Source organism: Vanellus vanellus, assembly GCF_965231255.1.
Source record: "Vanellus vanellus genome assembly, chromosome: 3".
NCBI lineage: Eukaryota > Metazoa > Chordata > Aves > Charadriiformes > Charadriidae > Vanellus > Vanellus vanellus.
Genome location: NC_138907.1, coordinates 126,671,990 through 126,684,670, shown reverse-complemented (window position 1 = coordinate 126,684,670; position 12,681 = coordinate 126,671,990). Strand labels below are relative to the sequence as shown.

General features: G+C 58.2%; 1 protein-coding gene across 1 annotated transcript; it reads right to left on the bottom strand.

Annotated features, from left to right (window-relative positions):
• Positions 1 to 6,417: 6,417 nt before the first annotated feature.
• On the bottom strand, positions 6,418 to 11,072 carry SOX7 (SRY-box transcription factor 7; the record flags this gene model as incomplete). The annotated part of the gene is made up of 2 exons (XM_082481018.1): positions 6,418 to 8,678; positions 10,847 to 11,072. 2 exons carry the CDS (start codon positions 11,070 to 11,072, stop codon positions 7,771 to 7,773), a joined length of 1,134 nt encoding a protein of 377 aa, XP_082337144.1. The 3' UTR covers positions 6,418 to 7,770.
• Between the last annotated feature and the right edge of the window lie 1,609 nt (positions 11,073 to 12,681).

Sequence of the window (12,681 nt, the reverse complement as noted above, 5' to 3'; positions counted from 1 at the left end):
GAAGCAACATCATGGGCTGCATGGGCCTTAGGTCTGGCCAGATGTGGCCTGTGTGTAAATATATATGTTTATCTGTCATATCTCCTGTGTGTGTGTATCTATCTATATATCTATCTGTATCTATTTATCTAGAAAGATATCTATGAGATATCTATATGAGATATATATATATATATCATATCACCTGTAAATGAGAGGGGTAGAGTTGGGAATACTGTCCCCTCCAGACCAGAGCTCATGGTGCTCTTGCCTTCAGAGACAAATCAGACCTCAGGTCTTTGCCACTCTGGAGGGGGCTGAGTGGTGACAACCTCTGTGCTGTTGTGTGATGCTCAAGACAAGAGGTCCGGCCCTGACCGCAGAGAATCAATTAGCTGGTCCCAGGTCAGGGGTGCTGAGAAGCCTGTTTTAAACGAAGGTTTTCAGCATCCTCCCTGGATTTTGGCCGAGGACCAAAAGGGCAGCGTGGAGACTCTAAACTCGCTGGGGAAGCAAATCCAGCTTTTCCCACTCAAGCCACGGAAAAATAAAGCCCCAAAGCAGCGTTTTGTTTCTCAAAACAAGAAGATGGGGTGGCAGTGGTGGTGGAGAAGGGTTTTTGGTGCCCCAGCTGGTCAGGGGGGCAGTGGGACCTGCTGTCCCTTGGTACCCGACACCGCCCACTCCCTGGGATGCCGGGAGGGAGCAGCGGGATCGTGACTCAGCCCCCACGTGAGCGGGTTTCCTTCCTGCACCACCAGCCCGGGCTTCTGATGTTTTGTTTGCCATGAAGCTCTGGGGGCTGAGCGGGAGCTCCTGGAAATCAAAGGGAAAGAACAACATCTTGGGCTTGCCGAGGTGGGGTGCGTCCCGGCTGACCAGGGAGGGGTGAAGGGGACATTCCGGCTGCTGAGGGATGAGAGGTGGAAGGAGGGCACAGGTCAGGTCTCCAGTAGGAGCCTTCTTAACCCCAAACTCTCCCTGCATGCAGCAATTCTTCTCGGATACCCTTCAGCTGCTAGCAGAGACCCTCACAGGCTCCCCTAGCTCCAAGAAGGAGGAAGAAAAGAGGCTTAACCCTCCTCCTTTCTTCTCAGGGTGGCCTCCAGTCCTCTCTTTGCCCCACTGGGTGGGAAACAGGACCCCCAGCAGTCCCTCTTGCATTGAAATGGAAGTAAACAGGGGCGAGGAGGCAGCTCTGCTCTTGGTAACCACCCCGGACAGGAGATTGCCACATTTTCTCTGTTATCAGACTTCAGTCTATTGATGCCAAAGACAAAATTCTTGGTCAGAAGTTGGTCAATGCTTGCAAAAAAAAAAGTATGTCTAGACTCTCTGGAAGTGCCCGGACTCAGCTGTTTGGCCCTAAAGCCCCCGGGTTGGTCTGGCCACATCCAAACCAAGTGGTCACATCCAAACCTTCTCTGGGGATGCTCTCACTACCCTCCACCCCAGGGTTGAGGCAGGACTTGTTGGCCTGGACACCACTGTGCTGGGGACTGTGATAATTCTACAGTGTGGATGATAGCAGTTGAGGAAGGGGGATCTTCCCCATCCTGGTTTCTTGACCAGTGTGAGCCTAGTGCAGATCTCTCCATGTCCCTTCCAGAGTCCAGAGATGACCCTGAACATGTACCAGCCTTCAGGAATGCAGCGGTTTTGGCTTGAGCCCTGTGGATGATCCCAGAAGGGTGGCAGGGCCGCACAAGTTGCGTTCAAAAGAGGAGAGTCTGGCCAACACTGGATCTTACCTATTTATTGCAAAAAGGTGGAGATGATCCCTATTTGCCACGTTGCCTCCATACCCACTGCACAACCTCTCCCTCCTCACCAGCCAATTGGGTGCTGCTGGGCCATTGGACCCAACTGTTCCACCATCCTCCCACTTTCAACATCTCTGACTCCCTGGATAACAGAGGAGCTAACCTTGGACCTTCAGCCACGGAGGCGGGTGTGGGTGGCCTTAGCTTCTGCCTTGAAGGGGCGCTTCTGAGCGAGTCCTTACTGGGGACTGGATCTCCTCCAGATGGGCACCAGAGGTGACGTGCTGGAGTTGACCGAATGGTTTGTCACCAAGGTGATTCTGGATTGATGCTGAGCCTGAGCCCACAGGGTTGAGCCTGCACTATCCAGCCCCGGGCTCTGCTCCTCAGCTCCCCCCTGCCTTTGCCTTGACAACCTCCCACCCCAGCCCCAGCAGAGAGGGAGAGACCCCCTCCTGCCCTGCCTACCCACAGCCCTCCTGCCCAGGGAGCCAAACCCTTCTCCCCCATTACCCACCTCCATCCCCTCACCCCTGTTTTCCTATTCCCAGCATTTACCCTCCCACACGTAGCCCTGGGGGAGCCGGAGGATTGTACACAGAGGGAGAAGTTATTTTTCCTTGACATAAACATCCAAGCCTTTCCTCGGCCCCTTCGCTTGAAACGTGGAGGTAGGACCTGGACTCATAACATCCGGCAGGAGGGGTTGGCCTTATCTGCCAGGAAACAGTCAGCTCCAGATACATCCTCCCCTGCTCCCGGCACCCCAGCAGCTCCCATTGGCAGTGCCGGGCAGGAAACCACTCAGCAGCTTGTCTCATTCCCTCCTCTGGAGAGACGAGAGGGAGGGCCTGATCCTGTCCTCCCTGCATGGCAGGGTACGGTGGGGTCTGGAGTCAGGGTGGAATGAAGGCAAAAAGAGACGGAGGAGGAGAAGGTGTTTACTTATCAGCAGAAAGGGGTTGACGGGGGCAAAAGGGAGTTTTGAGGAGTTGTTAGTGTTGAGGGTCTCCCCTAGGCTCTGCCACTGATTTGCAGGGTGACCTCAGTCAAGTCTCCTCACCCCCTTCTCTGCCTCTACTTTCTTCCCCTTCTTCTGCTTTGAGAGAGACGGAGGGTAAATAATAATAATCATCTCCCAGTTAATTCCATAGGAGCATCCAGACCCCTCGCGTGGGGTGGAGACCCCTTGTGCTAAGGGCAGCACAAGCACTCGGTCCTCTTCAAGCTCTTGGAAAGAGACAGTTAACGTCCTGAAGCCAGACAAAAAAAGGATGGGAGGGAGGGAATTGGTATCTGTGTTTTACAAACAGGGAAACTGAGGCATGGAGCAGCCACCTGGCTGCTTGTCATTGGGGTCTACTTCTGCTCAGTGGCACTGGGACAAGCAGATGTGGATGATGGAGTGAGGATGGAGAGGAGCCACCACCTGCTCCAGGCATGCAAAGGAAATTGCCCATCCCGGGAGGGTCAGGGCATGACACACACCGTAGCTCCCGGCCAGCCCGAATCCCAGTGTTATCCGGGAAGGTGACCTCATCCCTGCTCCCGACGCCCAGCACCATGACCCACACAGCCACGGGGGCCAAGGGCTGGCCATGGCCACCGGACACTGGGGGCAGAGGACTCACACCCCGGTCACCTCCTGGCAAGGAGAGAACCTTGCTCTGGCCCAACCTGACAACCCTGAGTGGGAGCCCGAACGTGGCATGAGGTCATTTTATCCCTTCCTGAAGCCCTGATTTGATCTTCCTGCGGGTTCCAAGTTCATCCCAGCCTGGAGAAAACAACCCGCAAACCACAACGCTCCTTGGCGTGCACAGAGACAGCCTTGGGCTCGTGGGTTCGGAACAGGGAATGAGGAGAAACGTGCCCAGGGCTGATGTAGAACAAGTCCCTCTTGGGGCGGAGACCCCCCCCAACATCCATAAACCACCACGACCATCAGACCTGTGCAGGAACGTCCACTTTCCAAGCAAAAAAGGCTACCTCCCACCTCTGCCAGCCACTTATTTTCCTGCTGGTCCCTGCAGGGATGTCCTGCATCCCAAAAACCTGCTGTGGGGTGGGAGAGAACCCGCAGCGTTGCCTTTTCCATCCTGCTGGAGAAGGGACGGATGGCTCCGCTCCCGAATTTCATCTCAGCTGCCGGTGTCCTGGGAGGTGGAAGCCGGCTGCTCCCGGCGCTGGGTGTGTGCCCGGATCCGGCCGGCGAGCCCTGGCTCCCAGGGAGCCGCACCTCGCCTTGGCTGCAGCTCCCAACGCCCTCGGGGGGCCCCGGCTCCCGGTTGGGGCCTGTAGCTGTTCCTGACGTGCAGAGAGCACGGGTGACACGCTCCCACATCTCCTCACGTGGCTCCGGGTTGAGCAAGTGGGGACAGGCTCGGCTGGCGGGAGTCTCCGTGCATCCCAGCCCGGCAGGCTGCTCGGGGCTGGGATGAACGGAGAAAACCCCATTTTCCGGGGAATTAGACTCTGGCCACCCCCTTACGTGTTGCTGGGAGCTCTTGGTGTGTGCTTTGCCTCCAACCGACCCCGAATGTGACTGTCTGCAAGAAGGGAAGTGGCTCGCGAGGTGTTTGAGTTGATCCCATCGCTGCTCGGGGCTGGGGCAGGGTGGGAGAGTGTCCCGGAGAGAAGGTGCCATCGGGGGACACGAATGCAACAGCCCGAATCAGACATGCTGGTGGCGATACCCAGAGCTGATCTTGTTGGAGGGCTGGGAGGGCCGAGCTGTCTGCCATCTCACCGAGGCCGTTTAAAAACTCGTGACACGGTTCTCAGCTGCCCCCACAGCAGAGCTGGCAGAAAGAGATGTTTGGAGAGCGCCCTGGGGTGCTCTGATGCCCCGGGGTGGGTGTCCCTCTAAGAAGAGCCTGCTTGGAAGGCAGCAGTCCCCTGGATTTGCTGGTTGAAAGGCAGATCCAGGTTTGGGCACACCCTGGCCACCCCTGCTATGAACAATTTTTAGCGGGGAGCCGTGAGCATCCCCCGGGCCTGGGGAACTACAGGCATTGTGGGCAGAGCAGGAGGTGGGAGGACCAGGACTTCTCCAGCCTTGCTCCTGGCATGGTCCCACATGAGTCAAAGCTGCTGGGCACAGAGGCCAAATAGGCTCATGGCACCTCCAGCCCTCCAGCCCCACCGGACTGGTTCACAAGTCCTCTTGGAAGAGTGATGCTGCCCCACCTGGGCTGCCACACCAGCCATCTCGGCACCACACCAAGCATCATCTTCACTCTGAGGGTGGTGAGCCCCTGGCCCAGGTTGCCCCAAGAAGCTGTGGCTGCCCCATCCCTGGAGGTGTTCAAGGCCAGGTTAGAAAGGGCTTGGAGCAACCTGGGCTGGTGGGAGGTGTCCCTGCCTATGGCAGGGGGGTTTGAACTCGATGATCTTCAAGGTCCCTTCCAACCTAAACCATTCTGTGATTCTATGATTCTATGATCATGCCCTTGTGCTCTGCTGGTGCAAGATCCACAGCAGTCCAGAGTACCAACAGGACACCCAAAGGTTTCCATGTCATTCCCTCTAAAAGGGAAACCAGCTGCACATGGCCAAGCGATGGGCAAAGGAAGAGGCACCATGTGTGATGGGAGGGCTGTCTCCACAGGGGCCACAAATGGGGGCTGAAGGAGGACAATAAGCACAGGAGAGGGGCATATTGGTGCCTCCCCAAATACTCACGCAGCCTCCCACCTTCTGGGACCATGGGCTCCCTGAGTCAGAGATAAGTCATTCATGGGAGGCAAGCCAGCCCAGTTGGGCTGGGCTGGGTTGGGCTGGGCTGGGCTGAGTGACCTCTGGAGACCCTTTCCAGCCAACACACATAGCTGGGCATCACAAAGCACATTAGGGAAACTCGCTCCTCCACTTTTTGGGGCCAAGCAGGAGAACACAACCTGGGAGGACACTGCAGTGGGAGATGTGGCTGGCTCAAGCTCAAGGACCGCAGGGACACAGCCTGATTTGGTGTCTGGCAAGAGCAGGCTGTGATGCTGGTCCATGAGCCAAGGAGGACTAAGCTTTTCTTTTTGCTAGTGATGCTTGAAGGCCACCACTCAACATCTACCTACAAGACCACCTGCCACACAGCATCCCAAATTTGACCCATGCTCCATTGTTGAGGCCTCATTGCCTTGATCTACATTTGCACTGAGGACCCTTCACATGGCCCTTGCACCGTGGAACATCTTAAATGGTGCATCAGCAAGAATCGTGAATGACAGCCTTAAACGTGAATAAAAAACACGCTCCAGATGCTGGCACCCACCCCAAAAATGGACAACGTCATTTGTGCGCACCAACACACCAACAGCAAAGCTTTGCCTTAACTTCACTGTAATATCTACACAGGATTTGGCGTGACGAGGCCATATTTATGAGATGGCAAAAGCAGGATCAAGGCCATCAAAGCGACCTGCTGCCCCTGAGACACACGGTGAGAAGTGAAGGTACGCGCACACGGTGCCTCGAGTCAGTTTGTTAGAAAGCAGTCCACAGTTTGTAAAGATAACCACGGATCTTTTTTTTTTTTATTTATTTAAAAAAAATGGAAGTAGAAAAGTTTGGCTGAAAATACCAACAAAAAAAAAATTTAAAAAATAGCACTCGCACAGGAAATGTTTCTGTTTTGAAAACTTTGTCAATAGCTACAGCAATTTAAATCATAAAACAATCATTGTATAAAAACATTTATTTAAATTAAATATTTTATGCAAACTCATATCTACACTCATTCAAAATGCATAGAGTCACACACAAAAAAAAAAGATGGAATGTATTAGCTTAAAAACCTGTGAAGTTGTGTTTGTTTTTTTTTTTTTTAAGTATTATTTGCAATTATTATTAATACACGTTCAGGACTGAAACCAGAAAATCATAGCCACGCTACTAACTAATCATTACCAAGTGCCATACAGTAAACACTAAGATTAATCATGTCATATAACTGATTTAAAGTAAAGCTTCATCTTTATGAAAAGGAAGAGAACTCGAGCAATACAAAATCCGAGGGGAGGAATAATGGAAGGAATAAATCAATGTACAGCTTTATTACAAGCGATAATACGCCGGAGTTCGAAGAGGCGTTGGGCACTGCGGCTCGAAATGTGAAGCCTTGGCCTTCGAAGGATGTTCGAGTGAAAAAAAACAAACCAAACCCAACCCGTGTCCGCTACATCATCACCTCTTTGCCCAAGTGCTCATCCCAGGACGCGTTCCCAGCCCGGCGGGGAGGGCAGCTCACGTCACCCCCCCCCCTCGGGAGCTGAGCGGCCGAGGAGGACCCATGGGGGGGATGTGGGGTGCTGGCCGAGTCCTGCCTCTCCAAGCCCTCACCTTACCCTCCTCCGGAACGCCGAGGCTGAGCGCCACGGGGGCTGGCTGTCCCCCCTGCCAACTGCCCCCATGGCCAGCCGGACAGCATCCCTGGTGTCCCATCCCCTCTGGGGACGAAGCCCCCAACCCGTGGTCCAGGGACAGGGGGACAGGGCAGGTCTCGCCCCCGCCGGCGCGGTCAGGCAGGTCAGGGCGGCTGCAGCGGCACCAACACCAGGAGCCGAGAGCGGCTCGCAGACCCTTTACCAAAATCTGCCCTTTTCCCCCCCCCCATCCCTGCCTTTTCCCCTTCCGGGGGGGGTGGGAGGGGTTGCCCCTGTCAGGACTTCAGAGTTGCCATTTGCTGCCGCCCTCCCGACTCCAAAGCAGAGCTGGGGGTTTCCCAAAATGGGAGGCAGCCTTTCCCACGCTGCCGGGAGCATCTCTGCTTTGGAAGAGGGACTTGGCCAAAGGGCTTTGGCATTGGGAAATTCACCCCCGGCCCCACTGGGAGCAGGGCACCCCAGGCTTTGCCAGCGGTGGTGAACCGATCACCAAAATCCTCTACCTACGCCACCGAGGAGACTCCACAACCCTCACGGTTCGGACTCGGTCACCCTTTGGGGCGGCGAGCGATGTCCCCGGGGAGCAACGCCTCGTAATACTGCGTCGGGTCCTTCCTCGGCCGGTCCGGGCAGCCCTGGCGCGGGGTCTAGGAGACACTGTAGTTATTGTAGTAGGTGGCTGTGGCATCGGCGAGGACGGAGATGAGGCTGGTCTCGGAGGCATGGGAGCTGCTGCCAGCCGCCGGGACGTGTCCGTTGACCAAGACCCCACCATGGTGGTCGCCGTGGCCGGGGTTGTTGAGATATTGGTCGAACTCATTACGGTCCATCTCCCCCAGGAGCTCAGCTTGGCTCAGCTGGTCCAAGGTGTCAAAGCCGTGGTGGTCGGGCGGTGGGGAGAGCTGGCCCAGGTGGGCATGGAGGCTGGGGGGGTGCAGGGAGGGGAAGGCGGGCGTGTAGTAGCTGGGAGGAGGAGGAGGAGGAAGAGGAGGGCAGCTGGAGGCCGGGGGGATCATGCAGGTGGCTGGTGGCGGGATGGGGCTGAGAGGGTGGTGGCTGCACGGGAGGGAGCTGCCCGCGTACTCCGGGGAGTAGGTAGCTCCGGCGAGGTGGGAGCGGTGATGTTCATCGGGGCAGGGCGAGGAGAAGAAGCTCTGCTCGGGGTCTATGGCATCCAGCGGTGACATCTCCGGAGGGGTGGGCAGCCCGTAGGGGTAGGTGTCCACGCTGGTGCTGCTGCCGTTGCTGCTGCCCGGGGCGTCCCGGTATCCCCGGCCAGTCGGCAGCCCCGGGCGAGGCGGGTACTCACCCGGTCCCTCTTTCTCCCCACCGGCCCGGCCGCAGGTCCGCTTCTCCGGCACGGCGTTTTGGTCCCGCGTCAGGCTGCCCAGCAAAAAGCCCGTGTCCACCCGCTTGCAGATGCGCTTGACCTGCTTCTTCCTCCGCGGCCGGTACTTGTAGTTGGGGTAATCTTGCATGTGCTTCACCCGCAGCCGCTCGGCCTCCTCCACGTAGGGACGCTTCTGCGAGAGGCTCAGAGCCTTCCAGGACTTGCCTGAAACGCAGAACAAAACTCCCCTTAGCGCCCGCGGAGGCCATATCGGGTGGGGGGGTAGAAGGGAGGGTGAGCCCCAAAAGCTTGTAGACACACAACCCAAGGGCAAAGGAGGGGCTCCAAATCTCCGAGCCGGCGCGCGGAGGGTGCACCACGCAAACCCCGCGGGAGGACGAGACGGCAGCAGGAGGGTGGAGAAGGAGGGGGTTTGAAGCCACTGTAGGTCCACCAACTCCCCCCATCCCAAGTCCCCAGGCAGGGTGGGTTCAGGGTTAGCTGAGCCCCACTGCGAATAAATCACGGCAAATAAACTCCCCCCAGCTCCACGGGCTGATCTCGCAACGCCTCGCTGGGACGGAGAGCCCCAAGTGGGGACGGCCGAGGCCATGCCCGGCTGAGCAGGGGGTCAGGACGTGGCGTCCCTGGATGTGTCCCAGCCTGTGCCCTGCTGGGACTCGCACCCAGGTTGGTACGGAGAGCCGGGCACCGCGACCTCGCTGCTCCCTGTTTGACATACACCAAATGTCCCCAAGATATAGGATGGAGAAGCAGCGATGGGGCTGGGGGGGGCGGGAGGGTGTTGTACCCCACGGTGAGGAGACCCAGGGCTGGTCCTCAGGGCAGAGGGAGAAATAGGGATAAGGATCAAAGCGTTTGATGCCTTCCCATTGCCGAAGAGAAAGCAGAAATACCAGGAATAAGCAGAGATGCTGCGGGGCAAAGCAGCGAAGAGAAAACCCAAACCGGCAAAGAAAACAACCACAAAACTGTGCAGGGAAACACAAAGTTTGGGTAAGCGGCTGGCCAGGAAAGCTGTGTTGCAATTTGGGCAGCTCTTTCTCAGGCTGTCCGGGCTGGTTATTGCTGTTTGCCCTCCCAGTTTTGCATAAAAAATGGGGATTGGGATATGGGGGAAACTGGATGGGGAGTGGGAAACAAATTTGTATTCAAAATGGGTTGTGATCCCCCAAAAGAAACAGCAGAAACACCACCCCACCACCCCCTGGACATGGAATATCGGGGTGGACTAGTAAGTTTGGGGACAAAGTGGCAAAGACAGGCCGGGAAGATGTGGGGGTCCCTCTTTGCACTGCTTTGGGGGATCCCCGGCACCGACAGCCTGGGGGTCTGTGCACCCCGGCGGGATTGGCACCCGAAGGGTGGGCAGGGTGTGCAGACCGATGTCGGTCCCCTGGGGTGGGGGACACCACCGGGCTTTGCACCCTGAAGGGTGGCCGGGGGGGGTGCACGCACCCAGAGGGTGGGTGACCACCGGGGTTTGCACCCCGTGGGGTGGTGGGGTGGGTTCACGGGTGTCTGCTCCCTTGGGGTGCGGGACCCCATCAGGCTTTGCGTCCCGAAAGTCAGCCTGCTGGATGTTGCCCCAGGGGTAAGGCTTTGGAGCCTCCAGGGTGGCCATGTGGGTGCATGGGTGCCCGTCTGCACCCCAGGGTGTCGGTGCCAGACCCCGGCAGGGCTTGCATCCCACCAAGGTGGCAGGGAGGGTGCATGGGACCCCACCGGGCAGGGTTTGCACCCCATGGGACGGCCAATGGGTGCATGGTGTCCACCCCAGGGTACCGAATCTGGACAGGGTTTGGACCCCCTGGGGATGGCCGGGTGGGTGCATTGGTGTCCACCCCGGGGTACTGGGTCTGGACAGGATTTGGACCTTTGGGGATGCCTGGGTGGATGCACGGGTGTCCACTCCCAGGGTATGGGATCCGGAGTGGGTTTGCACCCCATGGGATGCCCGGGTGGGCGCATGGGTGTCCACCCCCCGCGGTGTGGGATCTGGACAGGGTTTGCACCCCATGGGATGGGCAGGTGGGTGGATGCACCGCAGGGTGCCAGACTCGGAGCAAGGTTTGCACCCCCGGGGATGGCCGGGTGGGTGCACGGGTGTCCAGCCCTGGGGTATGGGATCCAGAAGGGGTTTGCACCCCATGGGATGCCCAGGTGGGTGCATGGGCGTCCACCCCCGGAGTAGGGGATCTGGACGGGGTTTGCCCCCCCATGGGATGCCCGGGTGGGTAGTGGATGCCCACCCCCGGGGTACGGGATCCGGAGAGGGTTTTCACCCCCGGGGATGGCCGGGGGTGGGGGATGCAGGTTCGCCCACCCCCGCCTGTCACCCCCAAAAACCCCGCACCCCTCCCCCTCCTCACCGAGCATCTTGCTGAGCTCCGCGTTGTGCAGGTCGGGGTTTTGCACGGCCAAACGCTTCCTCTCGTCCTTCGCCCACACCATGAAAGCGTTCATGGGGCGGCGGATGCGGCTCTCGCTGCTTTTCTCCCCCGGAGGACAACGCGGGGGCGGCCCCGGCGACAACCCTTCGCTCGCATCCCCTTCCAGCCGCTCCGGCCAGGGGTAGGTGCTCAGTAACGAAGCCATAGCCCGGCCCCCCCCCAGCCCGCCCGCCCACCCCCCCCCGGCCCCGACCCGCCTCTAACCCGCTGCGCTGCCCTCGGGGTCCCCGGCGCAGTCCCAACCTCCCGCCCGACCTCCCCCGTATTTATCAGCTCCTTGGGAAAAAACCTCCTCCAATGACACCGAAGGTACTCGCTGCTCCTCCTTGTTTGCAAACTCCTGAGCTCCGGCCAGGAGAAAACTTCTCCCCACCCTCTGCCCGGCAACCAACCCCCCCCCCCCCCCCCTCCTCCGGGAGGGGGAGAGGAGGGGGCAGCACCCCCCAAAGCCTCCTCTTCTCCTTTCCCTCCTCCCCTCCCCTTTTATTATTATTATTTTATATTATTTTGCCTTTCAGCTGAAGGAGGGAGCTGGAAATAGCCCTCCCACCCCTGACCCCCCCTCCCCTTGCACCTCCAAGCCCCTAAAACTTCAAGTCTGGGGCAAACGCGGAGAGAGGAACTGAGATTTATCTTTTTTTTTTTTTTTTCTTTTTTTTTTTCTTAGACTGGTCTGGAAAGCAAAGGAAAATGGCTCCAAACGGATGGTCCCCATAAGGGTGTAAAAGGTGTGTCGTGTCCCTCCCCCCCCCCCCCCCTCCCCCCCCCTGGCTCCCCTCCCCAGGTTTTGGCAAGCTGCAACGTGCCTGTTTGTAAGGGACAACCTGTCCCGCTGGCAGCTCCCCCCCTTTTCCTCTCCTCCCCCCACCCCTCCTGCTTTAACTGCTGGTCCAGGCTGTGCTCTGCCACCCTGGGTGTGTGTGTGTGTGTCACCCAGTTACCCCAAATTCCTAGGTCGCCTGGTATAGGAGGGAAACTGGGACCCAGTGAACCTACTGGTGGGTGCTTGTCCAGCCTGGCTGGGCTCCTGGGTGGGCTTTGCAGGGGCCACACGGGGCAGGGGCCAGGACTGGGCACAGCCCAGAGGGGCTGCAACGTCCCCAGTCGGTCCCCACTGCCCGTCCCCGGGATACTGGGAGACGGAGGGCCAGTCTGATGCTTTGCAGCCTTATTTCTTACTGCTGCGCTTTACGGAGCGCTGCCCCATCCCGCAAAAGCCACCCCAGCCCGGCTGGGATGGAAGCGCCACCGTCACGCAACAATATTCCCCACTAACCCCAGTTTGGTGCTCCTGAGGGCAGGAAAGTCACCCCCGAGAAGCATTCCCCCACCGAGGATGAAAGATCTCCAGGAAGGCGATGGGACCAAAAATTCCCCAGCCTCCCCCCCCCCCCCCCTCCCCTTGCTCAGCTCATCCCTGCGATTTGCCCCGAGGAATATATTTAGTCGCTCGACTCCTTTATGATTCTGACCCCCTGACATGGGCTTGCAGGGCTTTGACGGATGGTGGATTTCCTCTCCGCCCTGCCAGAAAGCCGGGAGATGGGAAGGCATTTCCTCGGCCGCTGCCCCATCTAACCCACAAATGGAGTGTGTGTGTGTGTGTGTGTGTGTGTGGTGGGGGGGAAAACCCAGCGCGGATCCCAAGCCGGGGGGTGTTTGTGCAGGTCGGCAGCGATTTCCCACGTGCCAGGGTGTTCCTATTGACTCTTGTCAGATTACGAGTGATGGAGAGCGCAGGTATGTAAATGTAA